At 49.1% G+C, this 24408-nt stretch overlaps 10 protein-coding genes across 10 annotated transcripts; 6 read left to right on the top strand and 4 right to left on the bottom strand.

Annotated features, from left to right (window-relative positions):
- Positions 1-470: 470 nt before the first annotated feature.
- Positions 471-2646, top strand: ASPVEDRAFT_328348 (uncharacterized protein). The gene is made up of 4 exons (XM_040810651.1): positions 471-520; positions 601-1255; positions 1338-2410; positions 2467-2646. The coding sequence occupies exons 2-4, from the start codon at positions 668-670 to the stop codon at positions 2513-2515; spliced, it is 1710 nt and encodes a 569-aa protein (XP_040672315.1). The 5' UTR covers positions 471-520; positions 601-667; the 3' UTR covers positions 2516-2646.
- Positions 2647-7012: 4366 nt separating this feature from the next.
- Positions 7013-7908, top strand: ASPVEDRAFT_176372 (GFA family protein). The gene is made up of 3 exons (XM_040808785.1): positions 7013-7184; positions 7247-7455; positions 7509-7908. The coding sequence occupies exons 1-3, from the start codon at positions 7064-7066 to the stop codon at positions 7584-7586; spliced, it is 408 nt and encodes a 135-aa protein (XP_040672314.1). The 5' UTR covers positions 7013-7063; the 3' UTR covers positions 7587-7908.
- A 722-nt stretch (positions 7909-8630) lies between these two features.
- Positions 8631-10221, top strand: ASPVEDRAFT_140600 (uncharacterized protein; the record flags this gene model as incomplete). Its single annotated transcript, XM_040807670.1, has 5 exons — positions 8631-8793; positions 8890-8962; positions 9011-9342; positions 9388-10079; positions 10132-10221. The coding sequence occupies 5 exons, from the start codon at positions 8631-8633 to the stop codon at positions 10219-10221; spliced, it is 1350 nt and encodes a 449-aa protein (XP_040672313.1).
- Positions 10222-10343: 122 nt separating this feature from the next.
- Positions 10344-10703, bottom strand: ASPVEDRAFT_32845 (uncharacterized protein; the record flags this gene model as incomplete). Its single annotated transcript, XM_040810654.1, has 1 exon — positions 10344-10703. The coding sequence occupies one exon, from the start codon at positions 10701-10703 to the stop codon at positions 10344-10346; it is 360 nt and encodes a 119-aa protein (XP_040672312.1).
- Positions 10704-11562: 859 nt separating this feature from the next.
- On the top strand, positions 11563-12547 carry ASPVEDRAFT_45906 (uncharacterized protein). The gene is made up of 4 exons (XM_040813419.1): positions 11563-11791; positions 11839-11912; positions 11980-12045; positions 12103-12547. Exons 1-4 carry the CDS (start codon positions 11720-11722, stop codon positions 12215-12217), a joined length of 327 nt encoding a protein of 108 aa, XP_040672311.1. The 5' UTR covers positions 11563-11719; the 3' UTR covers positions 12218-12547.
- Positions 12548-13024: 477 nt separating this feature from the next.
- Positions 13025-14321, bottom strand: ASPVEDRAFT_56150 (proline dehydrogenase family protein; the record flags this gene model as incomplete). Its single annotated transcript, XM_040815169.1, has 2 exons — positions 13025-13835; positions 13891-14321. 2 exons carry the CDS (start codon positions 14319-14321, stop codon positions 13025-13027), a joined length of 1242 nt encoding a protein of 413 aa, XP_040672310.1.
- A 775-nt stretch (positions 14322-15096) lies between these two features.
- On the bottom strand, positions 15097-16845 carry ASPVEDRAFT_140332 (uncharacterized protein; the record flags this gene model as incomplete). The annotated part of the gene is made up of 2 exons (XM_040807646.1): positions 15097-16689; positions 16741-16845. The coding sequence occupies 2 exons, from the start codon at positions 16843-16845 to the stop codon at positions 15097-15099; spliced, it is 1698 nt and encodes a 565-aa protein (XP_040672309.1).
- A 593-nt stretch (positions 16846-17438) lies between these two features.
- Positions 17439-18098, bottom strand: ASPVEDRAFT_75640 (YciI family protein). The gene is made up of 4 exons (XM_040816311.1): positions 17919-18098; positions 17814-17869; positions 17585-17748; positions 17439-17504 (listed from the first exon to the last, which is right to left on the bottom strand). The coding sequence occupies exons 1-4, from the start codon at positions 18080-18082 to the stop codon at positions 17466-17468; spliced, it is 423 nt and encodes a 140-aa protein (XP_040672308.1). The 5' UTR covers positions 18083-18098; the 3' UTR covers positions 17439-17465.
- A 728-nt stretch (positions 18099-18826) lies between these two features.
- Positions 18827-20392, top strand: ASPVEDRAFT_87844 (uncharacterized protein; the record flags this gene model as incomplete). The annotated part of the gene is made up of 4 exons (XM_040818179.1): positions 18827-19519; positions 19578-19961; positions 20036-20218; positions 20276-20392. The coding sequence occupies 4 exons, from the start codon at positions 18827-18829 to the stop codon at positions 20390-20392; spliced, it is 1377 nt and encodes a 458-aa protein (XP_040672307.1).
- A 569-nt stretch (positions 20393-20961) lies between these two features.
- On the top strand, positions 20962-24083 carry ASPVEDRAFT_32840 (2-oxoglutarate dehydrogenase family protein; the record flags this gene model as incomplete). Its single annotated transcript, XM_040810653.1, has 3 exons — positions 20962-21040; positions 21086-23497; positions 23560-24083. The coding sequence occupies 3 exons, from the start codon at positions 20962-20964 to the stop codon at positions 24081-24083; spliced, it is 3015 nt and encodes a 1004-aa protein (XP_040672306.1).
- Positions 24084-24408: the final 325 nt, after the last annotated feature.

The following is a 24408-nucleotide window of genomic DNA, read 5'->3' as shown; positions in this document are numbered from 1 at the left end:
TGCAGATCGTATTTCCACGCGCGGAATTCTTATGCTTTTCATAGCTATTTCGCGCTAGTTTATTTCAGGATGGAACAGCCTCGCTCGGACTTGCCTTGCCAGTCTGGTCGGATATGATAGGTGTCGCAGACAACAGGATTCCAGTCCGACATGAACGAACAAGGGACGCTGTATGGGTCAACACGGGCTTGAACATGCGAGAAATAGAGGCTATTGGTGCATCGAGGTCATCCAAGGCTATGTCTCCGCTTCACTTACTCCCCCCCTCCCCCACGGGGTGAATCGCCACTGCACCGCGGAGGAGGCTGTGGCTGACACGCACCTGATTATCCTTGTAGCACTGGTCGTCTAATCACTGGTGGAAGAGACGAGCAAATATAGCTGCCTATTTTTTCCGCTAAGCTCCGTCCGTTTCCCCCTGCGTTTCCGTCTGTCTCTTTCCAGATCATCAGCAAGATCTCTGGAATGGATGGTACTCGACATCATCTTTCGGATACTATGCAGGCAGCGTATCATAAAGGTATGTCCGCACTTATTTACTATTTCAACCCATGCTGTATCTGCTGTTGCTGACGCTGACGCTCGATACATGACCATCAGGAATGCCGAAAGCTTTGTATCGCCGGACCTTCGTCTACGTATTTTGACACCCTTCGGGATAGAGAACATGGGCTGGTTATTTGGGGGCCGTCGACCGAATGAAATGCGAGACCAACTTCGGGTCATGATATCCAGTGCTATTGAGAACCCGATACTTGCAAATGGCCGATTCGCACCCCGTGACGGACTCGCAGCGATTTGGACAGTGGAGACACTTGAAGCCTTCTTCCAGAGTTATAAGCTATCCTTTCCACCAGCGTCCATCCGAAAAATTCGCAGTAATTTCCTGCAAACAATATCAATTCTGATATATATCAACTGGGATGGCTGGGCGCGGTTTAATGAGATGTTCTTTTTATATCAGGGGCCTGAGACAACTCGGGATCGCACTGATCGCAGAATCAGACACTATGATATCCAGACCTTGACTAGGGAGGACTTTCTAGGCCCAGAGGCTGGCGGCCCGTTCTTGGACACCCGCAGCATCTTCTGCCCGATCGATATCGAAGAAGGAAGCGTTTCGACTTGGGACGATGGTTGGAGACTTCCGTTCCTTGCAGCAAAGTCCGAACGACGGGGAGGTGGAGGGTCTGGAAAGGTTACCAAGGAGGTTATCGCGGCAAGGCACTACTGCTCAAAGAGCGGCATTACAACGGTATGGATCTGATTTACATGTGTTTGTTTGCCCTGGGTATACCGTGACCGCGGAGCTAACACATCGGCTCGGATGTCTATAGACCGAGGTCGAGGTTGCTCGCAAAGAGTTCAACTCCAAGATCGACTTCGACAGGGAGAGACTGAACCTGGCTAAGCTTGCTAAATGCATCGCACAGCATAAACATGTGGCGCTTCCTATTGCCACGATTACCGTCGGGCACCAGCACAACATGTTGTTCCCCCTGGCGCAAATGGACCTCGAGAAATTCCTCCAAGGACACTTGCAGCCACCAGAGATGTGCGATATGAACGATCTTCTCGACGAAGTGACAAATGTGGTGGACGCTCTGGACCATCTGCACAACCGGCTCGGTGTCTCCATTCACGGCTATCACATGGACTTGAAGCCCGCTAATATCTTGGTTTATCCGGATTCTGAGCTGACGGAACGGCCAGGGGTTGGAAAATGGAAGATAACCGATTTTGGCCTTTCCATAATCACCCCGGCGGGGAGGCGAGGTAGTGGAGATGGCCTTGCTAGGGATCGAGTCACCGAGACGAAGACCCATCTACGGCGGATGCATGGCACTTACCAGGCACCGGAAGTTTGCAGTGGGCCTGGGCTAAGCCGGCGAAGCGACGTTTGGTCATTTGGGTGTATCCTGGTCCGGGTTCTTGCGTTTAAACTGGACGGGGTCGACGGACTTCGTGCTTTAGACGATCTCCGGCGAAAGGCGGATGATACTATTGGATACTGTGATAATGATTACTTCGCCAGGGGTGACCCGCCTGTGCTTAACCCGCATATTGAGAACTGGATAAACGGCCTGGCGCATCGCAGCCGAGAAGACTGCCCGGAGGAGTTCCTTAACGGCTGTGTGAAGCTACTCTTGTCCATTCTAAAGATCGACAAGAATGCGCGCCCGTCTGCATCGGAAGTCAAGGAAGAGCTGGGGTCCCTTAAAGCCCTTCTCAATGTACATCAACGACCCGCCTCGCCGTCAGAACCCAGTTCTGAAGAGGGGAGCTCTGAATCCTTCCCCCCGTCGACCCAGCCCTCGACTCTATATGGAAATAGTCTAGACCTAGCCTTTTCAACAGAGAGACTTGTTCAAGCTATAAAGAACAACGACCTCAGTGGCATTGAGCAAATGTTAAGCCTCCGCATGAATATTGACAAGGCCAACGAAAATAACGAAACGCCCTTAGGTGTTGCCGCGGAACAAGGAAACGAAGAAGTTGTTCAGTTCCTACTTAACGCTGGGGCCAATGTTGATGCAAAATCTGCAGGGGGCAAAACCCCCCTATTAATAGCAGTACGAGAAGGACACGATAGGATAGTCCAGATCCTCCTAGATCAAAGCGCCAGCTGCACGGCGTTCTCCAATGAAGGGTTCACTTGTATCCATTATGCGACATTGTCCAAGGCCAGCGTTGGGCTCTTTCGATTGTTGATTGCCCGACCTGAGTGTACTGACCTCGACACCCTAACTCAGGATGGCAAGCACTGGACCCCTCTCATGATGCTGATTAAACACTTTGTAGAAGACAAGGACTGGCAAACGAAATTTTATGCGCTGATTGAGGCTGGGGCGGACGTCAACCGTCGTGATGTTAATGGCATTTCACCGCTACGATGTGCCGTAACAGAGGGCTGCATAACGGCGGTCAAGTTGCTCATTGAGAACGGCGCAGAACGCGAGGATTTCTCGACGGTCCCTGACAAAAAGCATGCACTGGAAGCGGAATTGAAAAAGGCTTGGCCGGCACGCCGTCCAAGTCTTGCTAGTTCTCGGTCGAGGTCAAGCTGGCGGTCGTGGAAGGGTATTCGTTGGTTTACTTTGTCATGACCATTCGCCACCTGCATTTCTATTACGTCTGATGCTGAGTAAAAGGCCTTGCTGTTGCAAGGAAGAAGAGTCCAGGGTTACCTGGCCCGTTTGAACTGTTGCGTATTACATCGGCCACATGCCTAGCCGTCCAGCCCAGAGCCAACCTGACTTGCACAGTCAGCAATTGCAGCTCGATTATTACGATACGAGGTGTTACTTAGGGCATACTTTAGACGATGACGACCACTTTTCCATCCAACGACCAACTCTACAATGGTCAGGATATACGATATTTCTGGCCTCTACGAGTTAAGATACTACGAGGTGGTCAACCATTATTTGGCGCATAGACAGCAAGGTGATCGTATTTGGTGCCTTGGCTGGGGAGGGTAAATCGAACGTGGGAAAGGACTCATATGCACTTCAGCCAGGGTCTTTTAATACAACATTGCGCTGTTGTCCGGTGGTAATTGGGGGACATTCGCTGCGGGTTTCCACCCCGTCAGTTGCAGCCTGGGAAGTGGAACTCGACGGGGGTCTTTGAAAAAGTCACAGCAGCGAGCAGGAGATCTTTGCTACATCAGAGAGATTGGCTAATTAGTGTTACTAATATGCGATTTGTACTTAGACTCTATTAATATTCCAATCATTGAGAGATCTGACCATGATCTTAATAAAGTAACTTGTGACAATTGGAAATTGTGTGGAAACTCATGTCTTTGCTGCAATCAAAGTTTTTTTTTTTTTTTTGCTGGGCAGTGGCCAGCTATTATCATTTCCTTTCTTTTCTCTTTTTTTAACTGCTTTCAAATTGTATGGATAACTTAGAAGTTGGGGTGTGTCGGACGGACTCAACATCTCCGCCGGCGGACGCGGCAATTAGGGCAAAATATTTATTCTTCGGCAGGGTACGATTTCGATAAGATGCCCTCCAATACTTGTGACATTATGATAGATAGGCGGAGATGGGTGCAGATGGGTATAGAATAGTTTCGGGAGCCAAGCAGCACAGACCACTTAAGGCAATTCAACAATAATAAGGTAAAGAGCGGAGGCGAAGACACGGCAAAAGATGGGGCTTAGCGGAAACTGTGCTAAGACACCGGTCGAATTATCACCCTTCGCGACAATTCTATCATGGAATGGCTATGATATATCAAGAGGCCTCTCTCCCCAAGCCCAGTTGTTATCCATGAAGAATGTACAGACTTCGCACGATTGAATTGCTTCTGAAAAATCTAGTCAGGATGACATCCACTGCCGAAATTCTGTTCTCTCATATCTCGGCCAAATGATGATACCCGCACTCATCTTTCTGGATCGAATCGGACGTTGCCTATTCCTGATAGCAGGCAGTATCTCTCTGACCATCTGGAGGACCATATACACACGGGCCTAATGGAGGGGTATGGCAGGCCGGCTCCCCCCGGAGGGCTGGATCATATCCGCGAACAGAGCTGGGCGATCACAGGGACGCCCCTGAAAGCTGTTATTACTTGTTTATACCTTATTATAGCTCTATTCGCCCTAAACTGGGGCCCTATCAAGTAGGTGTATCCGCCGGAACTTTCCCCCATGCGTCTCCGAGGCAAGGCGACTGCCTTATCTACGGCCAGTAATTGGGCTGTCAATTTTAGTCTTATATACTTTATCCCGAGCGCTTTGGTTAATATCACCTGGAAGACCTATCTTATTTTACTATCTTTTACTTTATTATAATACTTTATATTTTTTTTGTTTTCCCTGAGACTTTGAGAAGGCTGCTGGAAGAAGTGGAAGATACTTAAAATTTAAACACATTAAGGTAGCATGGAGGATGGGTATTACTGAAGTTAAGGATGAAGAGAGAGCACTTGATAGAAGGTCAAACCAGGAAAAGTTGGAGTCCGGCCAGGTGGTGCATATCGAGTGAACGTGGTTTAGCACATGCACTAACCCCAACAGAACAATATACATGGATTTGCTAATCCATTACCTCCACCATCACCGGCTCCTATTCGGCAGTACTGCCTTTATATATTATTGTCACCTACCTCTTAAAGAAGACCATGGACCCCAGAAATAGGAGTGGACCCGAACGATAAGAATAGGCTACGGAGGTTAGCACTTAGAGCAACGCACCACATTCAGGAATTACCTTATTGTGCATGTTTAGTCCGCATCAAGTGGAGGCTTCGCGATCTTTACGTATGTAATACAACAACCCCATCCTGGAGTGCACGGAACCGCTAGTCGCCCAACGGTGCCCTCGCAAATCGCATTCCCAGGTATTGATCCAACCGGTTGTTCAGCGACACTCCCTGATACTTCGCGTAACCCAGGTCGATAGACGACGGTTGTGACGAGGTGGCCGCTGGCGAGAAAGGCGTTCTCGATGGCAAGTCCATAAAGAGGGCGGTCATCATCACCAACGTGGTGATTATTAAAAGATTACGATAAGCGTTACCTGACTTTCGGGACATAGAAAATTCCCAGCGCACTTTCTGTCCCTAGGGAGGGGGCAGCCAGCTTGGTGTAATCACCTGCGAGGTGAAGCGTTCTCTGTATAACGATTGTATTCCTAATATATCTGGTTGTTCCCAAAACAGATCCCCGTCGCCATAAATTCCATGACAAGAATGGTTTGAATGTGGAGAGAGGGCTTCATTTGGCACTATAACATATGATGCTTCGAGCAGTCGGGGGACTGCCGCTGTCCATCTTAACACTTCGAGGTCTGTCGATTAGACGGCACAATTAGTTTCTGGCAGCTTTGAATCAGCGGAGATACCTACGCAGCAATAGTGGAAGCCCTGAAGGTTGCAGCCGTAGGGTTTGCTGTGAAAGAGTCAGATATAATGAAAGGTATGGTAGATATTCTGGCTTCCTTACTCGCTTGGGCAGGACTCGTCCTCGCGGACAGATTCACACTCCTAATAGATACATTAGCATCAAAGAATAATGTCCCTCAGACAGTTCCTTACCTCAGTTCGTGGCATCACCGAAGCGGATGCCAGAGCGGCAAAGGCAGCGAAGATATAGAGGTACTTCATGGTGATGAACAAAAATAGGTGGAATGTACTTGAATTTGATTTTGGTGAGATTGTAGTTTGAATGATAGAGAATTCGTTCAATTGGGAAAAGAAGAGGCCTTTATACCTCTGTTCTCTAGCTAGCAGACCGCGATATACGGCCCGGAGTATATCCACGCGTGCAGTGGCGATCAGGCGTCCCAATATGCGTTGTATAAACAGTACAGATGTAACCTAGATGCAGGCCAGCGCTGCAAACTGCCTCATAAAGTTCTCGGCTGGGGCTCAGAAGGGATCTGCATGCCAAAGGAGGCGAAGTGCACCAACCACTTGAATGGACAGATCCCCATTAGGGAAATCGCTGCGCTGGGTTATTTGACGTAGCAGCGGTCGACGTAGGCTATGCACGTATGGACTTGTTCAGATGTCAGATCGCCTACTAATTCTTCCAGGGCTGGGACGATTAAACGCTCCCTTCGGGTGCTGCCTGCGCCCGACGGCGGTCGCATGAAGACGATCGAGGGGTATAAAAGATATGGTTGGCTAATGAGTCATTCTTACTAGGATTGTACAGGCTCGGCCGTTTGGGCATTGCTTATATACCAGCATCCGTCATTAGGCTTTCGGCGATTACTTGAGATCGACCTGTTAACGCCGAATGGACCCGGGGAAGTATATGACCTGTTCGAAGACTGGACAACAGTTTCTCATACAGCTCCGTATTGGGGTAAATAGAGCGATTGTGCCCTCTCCTCCGAAAGTGGTTACACTTGGCTAGCTTATATATAAATGTTTAAGCTGCATTAAAACACTGGATTAGTTAAACGGCAGGTTGTAGTGTTTATTCAGCACACTGGATGAACTCCACATGTCATGCCAGCTGTCCTCTGAATCAAACATCACACATTCCGCCAACTCCAGCCATCCTGTATTCCGAGATTCTGTTTGAATATCTTCGCATCAATGCCATTTTCAGGTCATTGTCTCTGCGGAGACGTCACTTATGTCAGCAGTGCATCGAGTCCTGATCTAGTGGCCTACTGCCACTGTGATGATTGCCAGCGTCATAGCGGTTCCACATACGGTAGGTGAAGTTGGATTCTAGTATTGGAGGAAGGGAGGCTTTCTAACATTTGTTTTTACTAGCGTTTTTCATCATTGTCCCTCCTGATACAGTGACCGCCCAAGGCCTAATTAAAACATTCGTCAAGCAGGGTACTTCAGGCTGTCCGGTATTGCGCAAATTCTGTCAAAATTGCGGTAGCTCGTTGTTTGACGAAGCTAAAAGTACACCTCAAGAGCTTGCTATAATGGCGGGGTCTCTTGTTACTCAGCAGAAGAGGCTATTGCGACCTGTTAGTGCTTTCGTTTTACTGGATTCTTCTTAATGTCACTGACATTTCCTTAGTCAGTCGAAATGTGGGTAGCTAGCAAATTGCCCTTCTGCCAGAAGTTGAGTGAAAGATATGTCCACATGCCTGAATAGCCCTCTCTTATAGACTCAGAAAGCCATATTGGTGCTGCCTTTTCAGCATGGTGAACGCCATCCAAGCGAGGCCATTGAGCTTGTACAAGAGGAGAGACGCCTTTATTAGCCGGGAAGTAGATAGAAGGCAGAGGCTATTGACAGCAGTATTACTTAACTTATCCCACATAAAATTGGAAAAGGCCAGTGTAATAAGCGATCAGTAGTATAATCCTCGAGGTTCTTGAAAACATACAAAAATATGCGACAGCCGAATACTAAGCTGCTGGCCTGCGGTTTAAGTACTATTTTCCACCCCTTGTGGCGTATATGCCAGATGTTACTAAACAATGGGTCATAACAAGTCTATCAGGGGTTCTAGATCCTTTATTAATAGGAAACCGGCGGGAGTTTGTTGTTTACCGGCGGGTAATCCTGTCCTGAAGATTCCCGGCGCAGCTTGGACAGACACCCGTTTCCAACCGCTGCCAGCCGGTCTGGATCCACCCAAGTGTGCCGTGGCTTTACGAACTATAAGATACGCGCAACCATCCTGGATGCGCTATGCGGTCCCCTGCCAAATCTTTTGGGCTCACCCTGAGATGTGTAAGATTGATCGGTGCTATGAGAAGGTACTTCTACCGACGGGCATGCGTAGTAATGCCTCGCCGATTCGCAGATATATCCGAGTCTATTAAACGAGCTTGTTAGGTAACTCAATAGTCGGTTACAACCAGTGGATTAGAACTTGGCTTACTGCCATTGGCTGATTGATGAAATATCCAAACGACATCTCGACCGACGGAACCATTCCGTACCCACTGCAACGCCGGTGCCTATAGCAATGGAGGTCTCTCCACGAGGTTCCGGGTGTTTGCGGAGAAGTGGAGGAACCTGGGGTTTTCGTCTCTGTCACTCGTGGGGACTGGAGAAGGGGGCGCTTCTATTAAAGAGTATTGGGTGCCTTTCATCCATAGTGATCGAAGCGTCTGAAGTTTCTGCTCCTTACTTTCACGTCTAATCAATACAATGGCTGTCGCAGACAAGAAGACGGATCAGGGAGACATGGACCAGGGTCTTTCGATCGTCGAGGGTCAAACAAACCTACATCAAGATTATGAGCCGATCAAAAAACCCGTACCTGCGGCCCTACAAGATCCATTTGCAGGCGAGGAGAATGGCCAGGTCCAATATCGGAGTATGAAGTGGTGGTGGGTTATCTGCCTCTGTGATCGTGGATAGGAATAACAGGACCTAGGCACTGTGCTATATGTACACACTCCGAAGTCACACTCGTTGATGTTGGCAACTAAACAATTCGCAGTGATGATTGCCCAGTCAGTTTCATTGGGAGTCCTCTCTCTCCCGTCGTCGATGGCCACATTGGGGCTTGTTCCGTATGTTTGACTGATTCTTTGAATACCACCGCCTAATCTCCTTGACAGCGGGTGCATCCTTATTATCGGAATGGGAGCCCTGACAACGTACACCGGGTATGTGCTTGGGCAATTCAAGCTACGCTATCCTCAGGTCCACAACATGTCTGATGCAGCGGATATCCTATTTGGTGCTTGGGGGCGTGAGACAGTCGCGGTGGCCCAGATAATATTTTTTATTTTTCTCATGGGCGCTCACATCTTGACCTTTTCAATAATGATGAATACCCTAACTGATCACGCCGCTTGCACAATCCTCTTCTGCCTGGTGGGCGGGATTCTGTCCTTCATTCTTACTCTATCCAGGCGTCTGCAGGAGGTTTCATACCTAGGAATAATATGTAAGTAAGCCATCTCTCCTACCCACCCATGCTAACTACAGAAAGCTTCGGTGTCAATATTCATTGCCGTGGTAATCACGGTCGTGGCTATCGGCATTGAAGCCCCAGATCCAACGGCCCACGCCCTCCGACACCCTACCCTCCTCTCCGGTGTCTCAGCTTCACTGAACATTGTCATCTCGTTTTCCGGCCATCCAGCATTTTTCAGCTTCCAATCTGAACTCGCAAACCCCAAGGACTTCACAAAAGCAATCGTCGCCCTGCAGATAACCGACACCGCACTGTATCTCATCGCCGCCGTTGTCATTTATCGATACGCAGGCGAGGGAGTTGCAAGTCCAGCACTCCTCAGCACCAGCCCAGTTGTTGCAAAAGTTGCATTTGGTGTTGCTGTTGGTTCTATTGTCATTGCTGGGGTCATAATCGGGCACGTCGGCGCAAAAACAATCTACGTCCGGCTGTTCCGTGGTACCAATAAGATGAATCAAAGATCTCTTGTCTCCTATGGCACTTGGGTGGTCATCGTGTTAATCATGTGGACGGTTGCGTGGATCATTGCCAACGCCATCCCTGTGTTTAATGACCTTTTGAATCTCCTGGCTGCGGCCTTTGGCAGCTGGTTCTCGTTTGGGCTAGAGGGCTTGTTCTGGCTATATATGAACAAGGACCTGAGGTCGGCAAAGAAAATGGCGCTGGCGGGTCTTAATGTCTTCCTTGTTCTTTTCTGCTGCTTTATGGTAAGTTATGATTCTTCACGGTACTTCATGAGTTGCTAATGAGATGGCATAGTGTGGGATTGGTCTCTGGGCCACAGGAACAGGCATTTCGCTTAGCGCCAAGAACGCCCATGGCGCATTCTCTTGTGCAGACAATAGATAGAGGCTTGTCGTGATAAATCGTATCGATTCAGAGTACTTGTTACGAGATGTTGCTGAAGGTGCCTATGACATAGAGATATATAGGTGCTGTTACTGGAATTGACGGCCAGATATTGGTTCATTCTAAACGCATCCATCCTCTTCTACTCGTTCCTTCAGAGCTTGGAAGTCCGCCTCCTTTTGCTTGATCTCCTCTTGCATTGACGCCCATTCCACAGTATACCGCCGTAGCTCCTCCATTTTTCTATCCACGAAGGAGTCAATTTCAGGGCCGGAAACTGTCACGAGGTCATCGAGAGAAGGTAGCAGCTGTCGAATAGCGACCCAAGCCCGGCTATCGGGCGATTCGAAACAAGCGTATACCAACTCATGAAACCAGAATCTTCCGCTCTCCATGGATTCCTGCATGAGAGCCGCCATACGGGGCATTGAGCTATACCCTGCCCTCTTTTGCTGCTCCTCTTCTAGCACATTAACAAACATCCTAAGAAGTGAATTGTACTTTGAAATATCCGCCGCATCTCAATCCAAAGACTTCTTCAGAAGTAGCCATCGTGGAGGTGAGTAAAGCATCTGAAACGGTGCTGCATAAGTCCATTCCCAGTCGAGAACCGCGACTATCTTCAAGTCCTGTGCGTTGTTGACAAGTATATTTCCAAACCGGAAGTCGTCACAGACTAGTCTGAACGGTCCATTGTCATATTTGCCGTCAGCGAAATGGGGTACAAGGGCTTCAAATATCTTGTTATGGAGATATTTGCGACGGAAGGCTGGCTTCAAGTGTTAAGAACAGCTACCGGTATTGATCTAGATTCAAATACAATAATAGTTGTGTTTATTTACGGACTCAGCCATGTATCTACAAGACCTTGTGGATCCACATGACCCGTGGGTCACGTACCAGACTAAGTCTGTATATTAACTGTAAAGCTCGCCTGAGGAAACACCGAAGAACGAGAAAGTAAAAGAGCAAGGAAGGAAATCCCTTTAAACCGTAAGGAGGCAAAATGTCGCCTTCAATGTGCTCGTTCCTGAGGTGCCCCGCGAGGGATGCTCCACCCGTCTGACAGACCTTACCGAGAGAATATCAGTCTGGATGATCTGAATTTATACCTGGCCCCAAGGAAGAGCTTACGCGATTATTACTGGTCACATCCTCGCCATCTGCGGCTTTTTAATTGAAACTACTTGGCCCTAATCCTCCACGGCCGCGAAGGAAATGCAGGTGTATATCGTCCCCTTACGGACCATGTTACACAAGGGGCATCAACACCCAACGAACCGCAACATTGTGATAAAAACCAACCTCTCCTGCCGTACGCACTTAGCAATACACCTGCATGGATAACCAAGACAACACTCTCAGATGGGGCTGGGGGAAAGGCCTATCCCCCTTACTGGCTGACTTATATTATATAAAGAGCCGCTCCTCATCTCTAGGTCTTCTTTTTCACAATCACAGTCAACTCCCTGTGCATCCTCTAGACCATCCAACTATCATGAAGATTTCCTGGCTCTTTGTCTCCCTCGGTCTCTCCGCCGCACCAGCGCTCGCAGAGCCAATCGCAACGGTATGGCACCTTGCCCCAAAAGGGGAAGAAGTAACTAACAGGCTTAGTTGGACCTCAAAAGCGTAGCGGAGACATGGGCCGAGCATCCCGAGTCGGGTGAATGCCTCCCAAACTGGACAATGTATGATTCTCCCATTCTCCCATTCTCCCCTGCAGTTCCTGTGGATATCCTTACTGACTCTTTGTAGCGACGTACCAGTTGATTATGTGAACGTCAAACCAGAAGCCCACGGCGTTGTATGCTCGTTTTTCCCGTATGCTATACCAACCCTCACCATGCATTTAGCCTTGGGACTGACCAAATGACTTAGCGAGGCGGACTGCAAGGGTCAAGGGACTGCCCTGACCGACGGCGAATACGAGTTCAATGGTGACTTTTATTTCAGGAGTTTCGGGTGTGTTGAGTGGGTTCGTAAGGAGGCTTGATCTAGACTATCGAGGTGTGGTGGTCCTCTTGCAGTTTCCTGCCCGTGCTTGGTCCGCGGTTTGCAAACGCCACAGCATGCTGCCTTATAACCGGTTTGAAAGAGGTGCCTAAGCATACGGTTCTCTATCCTTGACTGGCAAGTCTGTTCGGTCTTCTTCCGATATCATTTTGTGTATTTATCAGTATGCGGAATTCATATTCTAGACCACGAAAAGACAGAAAAGCGTGTAGTGTCCATTGCCCTGATCATTGAGCTTGTATGCCTTCCAAAGCATCGAAAGCATTACCGTGGCGCCATTCACGGTTCCTAAAATTGCAGCAGGAGACGCTCCCTGTGTCCTCCCAGCATCCTTGGCTATCGCCTTGCCCAATCCTTTAGATTATATTCAGGAGCCAGCCTGTCTCACCCTCGGTACGTATGTACGTATATGGACTTAATTTTCACAGCTTAGTGTGGCCGTGGCCCTTTACTTGAAGATAACATCTGACATCAAAATACCATAATAGAGTGTACTAACAACTGTCCAAGTAGCGTCCTATCCCGCATAGCTATTATAAATATACAATTATTCCATAGTAGTTGATTAGGGGCGGACCATACCTAGGTGATCATTCCATAACGACAGACCAATATTTTATGAGGTTAGCATAGAATTTCGTTTGCATGTCTCGATAATTAGAAGTTAATTCCACTCGAGTTCTTGGACATCAAGATCGTCTTAACATGGAATCGTTCACTTCAAAAATGCAAAATTGTTTCGACCTTCTGGCCCACGCCGCTGGTATCTTGTTCAATGCGATACACCTCAACCAAAGATTCTGCGCCGAAGCTCTTCTTTCAACGCAGTGACCATGTGCTGCGTTCTCTCAACTGCGCCCTTGTTCTCGATAGAGCGTCGATGAAGGTACTGCATGCACTCTGCAACTGAGCCCCAGACCATGCATTTAAAGGCCTTCGGAACTGGCACATTTGCTTCTGTGGACTGCTCCAGGGCTCGTTCATAGTTCTGTACCAACTCGCAACTCAGCTCATCTGCCATCCCCTGGATCTGTCCACACTCTAGTGGGATGACGGGTTTGTTTGCAAGGAGTCGCTTTTGGTGTCCAATAATTGCTTTGGCAGCACTTGCAGCGTTGTGTGTGGCAAGGAAGAGAGCCGCATTCGGAAAGTCCAGCTTAGAGCCCTCGGGCATTCGACAGCATATCATTGCGTTGGCGAGAAGATCATACGACTGATCCGTCGCTTCCTTGGTGTCGTGGATGAGGGAGCGCATTTCATGTTCAATGTATGCTCCTCGGACCAGCTTAACTCCCACGCTGAAGCCCCCCTCGGATGCGAGAGTAAGATGCCGATCGAGGTTTGACTTTGATCCTTTGAGGTAAGATTGGATCGTGTTGTATACTAGTGGTGGGCCGGATTTATTATGCTTCTTCATGATCTCAATAGCCCAGTCATCGAGTCCATGCTGGAGTACCTGTTGTTCAGCATCCAGCCACAGGCGGGACCCTTGCTCTCGTGTAGCAAGGCAGATCTCATCCATCGCCCGCGTCACAACCGCAGGCATAGGCCTTCTCTCTGCCATAGCGTTAATACAAATGGGACCGGCACCTGTGAGTCTAGTAACATCAATTAACGTTGGTCTTAAGTGGTCAAGTCCACCTGCACACGTACTTAACTGCCAGGTAGTCACCAGGACCAACCATGCGCAAAGTGTTCAATGTCCCCTTCTTCCACTCCTCCACGATGTCATAGCATCGGTCGCTATATACCTTCGAACCAGATCCATCACGGACCACGGCATCAATCGGATCCACGATAATCTCCTTTGCATAGCCCAGAATAACTCCCTGATACCCGATTTTCTTGATGTCCGCTACGGTCTTGGAGACTTCCTGGCGGTTTGTTCCAGCGCAAAACTGGTCGTATACAGTCCAGCGAAGAATCCTATTAAGGACCCTATTGCGGTCGGGGTTGAGGATGGCAGACTTTGAGTTGGTGATGATATCCAGTGCAGCAAGGGACGGCCTGAGGAATAATTTGGATGACATGAGCGATGTCAGGACCAGAGACCGCAGAATGAGCCTAGTGGGCAGTCTTGCCATCGAGGGTGTGACGGCCGACGAAGCCGACTTGCTTCCTATATCATCGAAGCCCGGCTTGGTCGAGTGGTGCCGGGTAAAGGTTATCCTTCGTCGTGGGACGATGCTGGGCATCAACCCAACGTGGAGGGTGGAAGGAGAGCGAGGTTTCATGATGACGGTAGAAGCCCTAATTGACATCTCCAAACACAGAAGTCGCGACAATAGATTCCTTGATCTCCTCTGCGAAGTTGGCCGGCGGGTCTATTAACATTATATATACAGATAGAAGCTGTCCATACTATTACTGATTCACCAGAATTGCCAATTGCCAGCTCTCTCGTCGGACCATGCCGGCTTTCGTTCGGCAGGCCCGTGCAAGTCGGGATGGGCGTCCGACACGCACCCCTTGACGTTCAGTTAGCCGACAGTTAACCAACCATGTTCCATGGAAAGTCGGCTTAGCGGAGCCTGCTGCGGGGTATTCCTGGCGACATTCAAGATTAATTGTGCTCCAGACGATTATACTAGAGTGGGAGAGGCGATTACCCTGTTCACATTCACTGCACCGTAGTGGTATGCATGACTTAACTATCCTAGACAGGCGTAACAGTATGGGATATATTATAGAGGACTGGATGCCCCTCTAAGAATATATTGAGTGTACTATGCTCCAACCTTTCAACTACGTGGGGGTGTCTACTGGGTTTGTTTGCTGTTGGGAGGCTGTGATAAAGAACGAGCGTATGTTGGTGATGGAAAACTATTTGAAATATCTGTAGCCAACATCATATAACCATCAAACCTGATTAGAAGGATACTGCACCCTATCTAACGGGGTAAAGTCCTCTTTAATTGTCCGAGTGCTCGCGAATCTCAGCAAGTGAGCCATTGTGCCGGTCTTGTCATTCGTGCCAGAGTCCCGACTACCACCAAAAGGCTGCTGAGCCACGACAGAGCCGGTGCACTTTGTATTAAGATAGAGCATTCCCGCAGCATGTTTCAAGAAAGTCTGCGCCTGGCGACTAGCATAGGGGTCTTTGGCGAAGATACTACCCGTGAGAGCATAGCGGGAGGTAGTGTCCACTGTCTTGAGTGTTTCCTCCCACTCATTATCAGGGAAGACATAGACGCTCAGGATAGGGCCGAACAGTTCACGAGACATGATATCATGTCGTGGGTTACTGGTCTGGTACACTGTAGGATGGACGTAGAACCCGTCTTCTTTTGATGCTTTTCCACCGATTATTAGCTCCAGCTCAGGATCATTCTTTGCGTCTTCAATAACCTGGTTGAGCTTGTCGAAGGAGCGCTCGTGGATGACGGGGTTAATAAAGTTGCTGTAATCCTCCACAGGACCAGTCTGCAATGCAGAAATTTCCTTCTGCAAATGGTCCTTGAATTCTGGCCAGACAGACTCGGCAACATACACCCGAGAGTTGGCTGAGCACTTCTGGCCCTGGTACTCAAATGCTGCACGGATTGTGTTCAGAGCGGCGCTCCTTATATCCGCAGAAGAATGGACCACGCCCCAGTTCTTCCCCCCGGTCTCACCAACCACACGAGGATATGAATTGTAAACACCCCGGCCAATAGCATTCCCAATCTTTTGCTGAATCCCCTTAAAAACGGCTGTTGAACCAATAAATGACAAGCCGCCAAACTCTGGCCTCTGTAGCACTGTATCTGTCACCCCCTCTGCATCCCCAGGCACGAACTGAATCACGTCCTTGGGAAGTCCAGCCTCGAGCAATATTTGATGAAGCAGCCAGCTCGCATGTAGTGCAGAATCCGACGGCTTCCAAACAACCACGTTGCCTAACAGTGCTGCCGGCCCAACAAGCGTCGCTCCCAGCGCGGTGAAGTTAAATGGTGCAATAGCGTATACAAAGCCCTCTAGCGGCCGATACTCGAGCTTATTCCAGTGTCCGGCAGCCTGTTCTTTCGGCTGCTGGGAATACAACGACCACGCCTCCTGGATGTAGTACCGAAAGAAATCGGCAGTCTCGGCGGGTGCGTCAATCTCCGCCTGCCAGATATTCTTCCCTTGGCCGAGCATTGTTGCTGCTACAAGCTGAGAGCGGTATTTGCCTGTAATGAGCTCGCAGGCGCGCAGGAAGATCGCAGCGCGGTCTTCAAAGGGCATCGCTTCCCAGGCGGGCTTAGCTGCTAGGGCTGCGTCTATAGCGGCGTTGACTTGGTCGGGTGTTGCGGAAGCGTACTCTGCTACTTTCTCGGAGTGCTTGGAGGGGTTCAGCTGCGTGCGTGATTCCTTTGGTTGCAGTGTTGCGCCGTTGACGGTTAGTGGGATTTGCACGGGGAATGTGCGCTTCATGGATTCGATTGTCTTGGTAAGTTGGGTGCGTTCGGGCGAGCCTTTGGCGTAGGTAAGCTAGGTAGCTGAGTGTTACTATTTTGTCTGTACTATTAGACCGGGTCTTACCATTTTCTCGTTCTCGAACTTGGGAGGATGCCAGAGTGCAAGGCCCCTGCGGTGGACAGTGCTCATGGTGCGTTGCACCTGGTTTCCTAGTCTTGGTCGCACCATGCTTGACATGTTTGACATATTCTAGCAATGCGTTTACTTCCTGGACCTTTGGGGAACACTTTCTATTTATCAACAGTTGCTTGACAGAGGGCAGGGCTCGGGGCGCCACCCCGACACCACTACATACTCCGCCGACACTGACCGACATTGACCGATATTAATATCATGCGGAGTAGATCAAAAGCAAATAAACCTTAGAATAGCGTATAGCTATTCCCCGCAGCATTGCAGCCGAGTTGCCTACATATCCCATCCGAGTAGGCGACTTGCAGACAACTAACAAGCCCTGATTCCATGTATGACTGATTCTTCTGCCAGGTGCAGGGTAAAAAGGAGGCACATGCAGCTGCCGCGGGACCATGAGTACTTGATCTTTTTAAACGGCGATGGCACGGAGGAACTTCTCTTGCTTTATTGCCGTCCCAGAAAATTACTTATTTTTGAGTGCTATAACATATATTTGAAGGGATCAGTATCTAAATACAGATATTTAATGAAGTTCCCCGACCAAGTAGGAAATTATGCTGATACAGAGAAACGAATTTTTAACTATACAGGAATAAAATACTTTATTATCGGTTGCAAGTGCAACTGCTTCATTAAATATAACTATCCGTACCCTAACCGTTCACCAATGGTTCACGCACTGCCGAAACATACTACAGGGAAATATGTTAGAGGCATGGGGATACAGAAAAAAAAAAAAAACAAAAAGCATAAAAAGAAAGACCAAACATACTGGGATTATTTGCGCATTGTCTATATCCCAAACGCCACTCTTCGCGTACACATCCTCCTTGATAAGCCCGCGGATTTCTTCTACCGTTTCACCAGTATAGATAATCATGCTTCCGCGAAAGGGCACCTCTTTCCCCTCTTCTGGGTGCGAGTCGAGCATGGCACCTGAATATTTATTAATAATTATACCAGCTCAACACTTGTATATAGAGGCGTGAGGGCCAACTAACCACCTGCCAACATCCTCCCTGACTGGACAAGAGCCGGGATTCCGTTATAATGGTCTCTGTTGTTGATATCAGTCATTGGATTCCAAGGATATACTGGTTACTTACTGTTTAACCTTCTTCCGTAATTCTAGGACGTTAGGCTTGTCGGGGAGGATGCAGAGCCATTCCTTCCTAGCGGCTGTCACTACGGTGCGTTTGGTAGCTATGGCATGTCGAGTACTAGATTTCAAGCACCGCGAGAATCTGGCTGACACATGGAAAAGTGACATATCGAACACAGAAGACGTATTAGCTTTGGATTGTTGTTAAAGAGATTGCTGTCGACATAAGGTAGGGTGGTCAAGGCCTTACTCAGCATCATCGGGGTGGGGCTCCGACGCCGATTCCGACTGTGATGCTAGTTAGACTATAAGCTTATAACACTCCACCGCAACAGAGTCCGATCGTATGCGTGGTTGTGTCGAACTATATACCGAAACTTGAAGCGTGTTGCGATATATCCCGAGTACCCCAAGACGGGCACGCTGTGCTATTGAACAGTCTGCGCTTTGGCAATGTAAACAGACTGAAAACTAGTTTAGGGGGGTATTCAATTGGACATTTTCTGTTCAGATGCGTGTATAGGCTTCCATTACATGCATACGCATGAGACACACTTTATGCATTCATTGTGTTGAGGGAACTGCTCGATACAAGTACTGCGTGAATAGAATATAATAGATAAGTAATGGTTACCTGGCGCTAACACCCCACTGTTTTCACCGCAATAATGATCTGGTTACTCGGCTAGCTGCGCATAAGCCGGGAATTAGAAGCCGAAGCCGTAGATAGAGGTATAACAGTGTAGCTATTGCCCTCGGCGTGAGGTGCCGAAGCGTGCTCGGCGAGATGTCAACTGCCCGACCACCAGCGCTTGTCCTAACGAACCGTTTAATACAATAACATTGTTTGCCGGCTCGCGGGCAATCGAGATATTCGCATATCCCACTCAATCTGCCACATTAACATCCCCAATGATACGACCGTCATACTTGCGTTCTCTCGCCCATATCCGCCGACGACTCGGGCTCGTCCCATCGCCGCCATGCCGGGCATATTCCCATCGCACGCGCACGATACAATCATCAAGATCTCTCCCCTTCCCCCACAAGGTAACATTATTACCATTCCGCCCATTCAGCGTTTCCTCTGCACAATATGACTCGAACTCCTCACCCAATACCATCGTCCGCGTCCCGCCAATGGCCGAGTCCATTACCGAGGGCACACTGGGTCAGTTCAACAAGGCCGTTGGGGATTTCATTGAGGCAGACGAAGAGCTCGCGTCCATTCAGACGGATAAGATTGATGTCTCGGTGAATGCCCCGCGGAAGGGGGTTATTACCAAGCTGCTTGTTGCCGAGGGCGATGCTGTTGTGGTTGATCAGGAGATTGCGGAAGTTGGGCCAGGGGATGCATATTCCAAAGAAGATGCAAAGGACCGGGACGAGGCGTCGCAGGTGTCGGAGAAGAGTAGCTCTAAGGATAATATTGAGGAGACCATGGAGCCTTCTACACACCGGCAGTCAGCGTCTTCAACGGCAGAGAGAGAGGACTCTCAGCCGAGTGTGCGTACACAGGTTGAAGAGCCCGCGCTGATGTCTCTCGCACCAGCTGAGAATCCCGAAGGGCTCGGAGAGACGCAGCCGAGTCGGGCAGAGGAAGTGGTCAGTACATATAACCATTATTCCGATCTCGGCTCTCAATTAACCCACCTCCATGTAGGTAAAAATGACACGCATGCGCCAAACAACCGCAAAACGTCTAAAGGAGTCGCAGAATACTGCCGCTTTCTTAACAACCTTTAACGAAGTCGACATGTCGCGACTCATAAACTTCCGGAAGAAGAACAAGGACGGAGTGCTCGAGAAACACGGAGTCAAGCTGGGCTTCATGGGGCCTATGACGAGGGCATCAGCGCTTGCATTGAAAGAGATTCCCGCGGTTAATGCGTCTATTGAGGGTGGAGATACAATTGTTTATCGCGACTACGTAGACCTAAGTGTTGCCGCAGCGGTTCCCAAGGGTCTTGTTACGCCTGTGCTTAGGAATGTTGAGAGTATGAGTATTTCAGAGATTGAGAGAGGGATTGCGGGCTTGGTCAAAAAGGTGCGTCTATTTCTTTCTTTCTTTGTTTTCTTATCGTGTGTGGACTTAGTAAATGAGACTGACTTCCCCCTTAGGCTCGCGATGGCAAGTTGACACTGAGCGATCTCTCTGGTGGTACTTTTACGATTAGCAACAGTGGCATATGGGGCTCGCTATTTGGCACCCCAATTATCAATTTGCCACAGACGGCTGTGCTCGGGACTTATGGGATCCAGGATAGGCCGGTAGCTGTGGATGGACGGGTTGAGATTCGGCCGGTACGTCTATTGGATGAGTGGAGAGAAGTGCTGTGCGCATGCTAACAGAGTGACTAGATGATGTATATTGCTTTGACATATGACCATCGTATCATTGATGGACGGGAAGCGGTGATATTCCTCAACCTGATTAAAACGTATCTGGAGGACCCAGAGCGCATGTTGCTTGAGTAGTGTTTATGGTCTGGACTTGACGTTCAACTTTGTACGTCTTTTAAGATGGCATGGTGCTTGGAATCTCTATCTAAATATAAATCAACGTCAGTCGTTGCGTTCGGCAGTGGGTAAAGAATGAGAGGTGAATAGAAATGACTTTATACCGATACAAATGTACTGTCCGCTATACAACCTACGAATGCAACTTGGAGGTTCTGTATTAGCCATATGTCTGTTTCTGATCCACATTGAGGCGGCTATATTTGCACTTTCTCGGCTACTTGGTTATATGATATCGGCGAAAACTGAATTTCGCCGATATTGGAGATATTGAATAGGTCGGATCGGACCCGCCGAATCAGTACCAAGCCATTTGCTGTTATAACGAGGGGAATCTCCGGGCGATACAGTATTTGCTGGTCCCAATATCACATATCGTAAACCCGCCAACATTCTGCTAGACGGGTTTTGGCCCGTCTGAGTTGAGAAACGATCACGGCCATGCTCTCAATACTGCGGCCCCCAGTCCATCAAGGGGCCAAATGCATTCCTGCGGGACGTCCTAGGCTCACATCCAGATTCGAAAAATGGAATCGAGGACTCAGTCCACGCTCCCGCTTATTCCAAACCCAAAAATATGTAAGCCAAGCACTAGCCATGTGTACGGTAAGAGAAGTGCTAAGATGAAGCTGTCGTTGTAGCTCCACACAGAGAGCTTCCTGCAAGGCAATACGGCAGATTACCTAGACCAGATCCACAATGCGTGGAAGCAAGATCCATCTTCCGTGGACGCCTCGTGGAAACGATACTTTGAGGCCATCGAGAATGGTCACCCGCCGGCGGATATCCGCTACAGTCCTATATACAAAGCCGAGACTGTGACGAAGCCAAAGTCATCATCACTACTACCCGGATTAGGCGGTTATATTCGGACGGCATCTGGGGCGTCTGTTCTTCAGCCGACCACAGAAAATAAACAGGTAAAGGTAGAGCGTTTAGTGCGAGCATACAGAGACTTTGGCCACCTAAAGGCAAAGACAAATCCGCTTGACGTCCCAGAAAAGCAGGAAATAGCTATTCCTGAGCTCGACCCCAGCCTCTATGGGCTCACAACCGCCGACATGGACCAGAGCTTCTCTATAAACGCAGAAGCGCTCCCTCACTTTGCAGCGACAAGCAACGGGTCCATGACCCTCCGCGATATCATCTGGACATGCGAAAGCACCTACTGCGGTACAATTGCAACCGAATACACCCACCTCGCAACCCTGGAAGAACGCAACTGGATCCGAGCCCGCATCGAATCACCAAATACCCAGCGCTTTCCAGCAGAAGAAAAGAAACGCATTCTCAACAGTCTTATCCGCGCAACAAGTTTTGAGAAATTTCTCGCGGCCAAATTCCCCAATGCAAAGCGTTTTAGCCTGGAAGGCGCCGAGAGCCAACTCCCTGCTGTCGAGGCAATCATTGACACCAGTGCCGAGCATGGTGTCCGCAATGTTGTCTTCCCTTGCTGCCATCGCGGGAAGTTAAATATTCTCAGTAATGTAGGCCAGAAGCCGAACGAGCTCATCTTTAGTGAGTTTGCGGGAGCGCCGTCGCGGCATGGGATACCCGGTGATGTTAAGTACCATTTGGGGATGAGCTGTGAAAGATTGACGGCATCAGGGAAGAAGGTATACATCACAATTCTGCCCAACCCCTCGCATCTTGAGTCGCAGAATCCAGTTGGGCAAGGCATGGCGAGGGCTATTCAACAGGGTGATGGCGAAGATAAAAGGACGACGATGGTGTTTAATAGTCACACCGATGCGTCATTCTCAGGGCAGGGGGTTATTTATGAGACTCTAGGACTATCTGGGCTTGAGACTTATGGAACTGGAGGGACGGTTCATTTGATTGTTAACAACCAGGTTGGATTTACTACAGATCCTGGGTCTGCGCGGTCATCGAGGTATGCTTCGGATATTGGGAAGATTGTTCAGGCCCCAGTGTTCCATGTCAACGCAGATGATGTTGAGAGTGTTGTGTTTGTCTGCAAATTGGCAGCACAATATCGCGCAAGATTTGGCAAGGACTGTTTTGTTGACCTGGTGTGTTATCGGAAGAATGGGCACAACGAGATGGATCAGCCCTCCTTCACACAGCCGATGATGTACGAAATAATTGCGAGAAAGGCTTCTCAGTTGGAGTCTTATTCCAGCAGGTTGATTGATGAAGGGGTCGTCACTGCAGAAGAGGTTGCACACATAGAGGCAGACACATGGAAGAAGATGAGCGACAGCCTTGCAAACAGCAAAGACCCTCCACCGCTTGAGCGCGAGTACACATACCCATCATGGGACAGTTTCAAGAAGCCGACCCAGGTTGCTCAAGAGGTGTTTGAGGCAAAGCCAACAGCAGTATCTACAGACGTTGTCAATACTATAGCGAACAAGCTAGGAGTTCCGGATGACCCGTTCGTCGTGCACAAAAGCCTAAACCGCATTCTCCACAAACGACAGCAAAGCCTGATTGACGGCCGTGATATTGACTGGGCCACCGCTGAGGCCCTGGCGATGGGCAGTCTCTGTCTCGAGGGCTACCATGTCCGTCTGTCCGGGCAGGACGTGGAGCGCGGCACCTTTTCACAGCGCCACGCAGTCTTGAACGATCAGAAATCGGGAGCAAGGTTTACTCCACTCAATTCTCTCACTGATAACCAGGCCGAGTTCACGGTAGGAAACTCCTCACTCAGCGAATACGGTGTTATGGGCTTCGACTACGGCTATTCATGCATGGCCCCGAACGCGCTTGTAATATGGGAAGCCCAGTTCGGCGATTTCGCCAATAACGCGCAGTGTATTATTGATCAGTTTCTATCTTCCGCCGAGAATAAGTGGCTCATGAGATCTGGTCTTGTTCTTTCCTTGCCGCATGGTCTGGACGGGCAGGGTCCTGAACACTCATCGGCTCGCATGGAACGATTCTTGCAGCTCTGCAATGAAGACGGTCGCTTTTTTCCGTCACCGGAGAAGCTGGAGAGGAAGCACCAGGACGCTAATATGCAGGTTGTTTATATGACTTCTCCTGCGAATCTGTTCCATGTGCTCAGGCGACAGTTGCATCGTGATTTCAGGAAGCGTGGGTCCATCTCTTGTCCTTTAAAAAGAATGACCTGAAATACTAACATGACATTTGAGTAGCTTTGATTGTTTTCTTCTCGAAATCTCTGCTTCGCCACCCACTGGTGAAATCAAACGTGGAGGAATTCGTCGGGGAGTCTAAATTCCATCCTGTCATCCCGGATCCACGCCTGGAAGACCCTACATTCGACACTGGCAGCATTAAAAGAGTAATCTACTGCACTGGCCAAGTATACTTTGCACTAGCAAGATACCGTGAGATGCATGGTATTACCGATACCTCCATTACACGCGTCGAACAACTCCATCCATTCCCGTGGCAGGAAGTCCACGAAGACCTGCAGCAGTATCCCAACGCGTCCGATATCGTCTGGTGCCAGGAAGAGTCCCTTAATGATGGTCCATGGGCGTTTTCTCGGACCAGGCTGGAGACTATCTTCGACACAACTGAGCAGCATAGAGGCCGTCGGTTACGATTTGGAGGACGCTCGGCCACATGTAGTGTGGCGACAGGTTTTGCAAGTGAACATCAGGCCCAAGAAGACGCTTTGCTGAAGGAAGCCTTTTCTCATGGCCTAGGTTGACCATGCCACGAGACTAGCTCTAACCCTACTATATAATATACCAGCGCTGCATGTAGTGAGCTGTCGCTTAGTTGTCAATATTACAAAATCCTCATAATCAAGCCCATGTGCCCCGGCAGGCCCCTCGCCATTCCCCATGCTAAGAGGTAATATTGACATAGTTCTTCGCCCGCTGAAATCCGAAATCCAACACAAACTTATGATCTGTAGTCTTAAAATAATCAAGGCTGATTTGTGCTTCTTCTCTTTTGTTTCGGCCGATGGTGTCGAGGTATACAGCCGCGGCTTAACGACATATCGCTCCGGCTATATAGGCCAAGATAGA

The sequence above is a fragment of the Aspergillus versicolor genome (assembly GCF_001890125.1).
Source record: "Aspergillus versicolor CBS 583.65 unplaced genomic scaffold ASPVEscaffold_11, whole genome shotgun sequence".
Classification (NCBI taxonomy): domain Eukaryota; kingdom Fungi; phylum Ascomycota; class Eurotiomycetes; order Eurotiales; family Aspergillaceae; genus Aspergillus; species Aspergillus versicolor.
The sequence above is the reverse complement of the archived record's forward strand: the minus strand, read 5'-3'. Positions and strand labels throughout refer to the sequence as shown.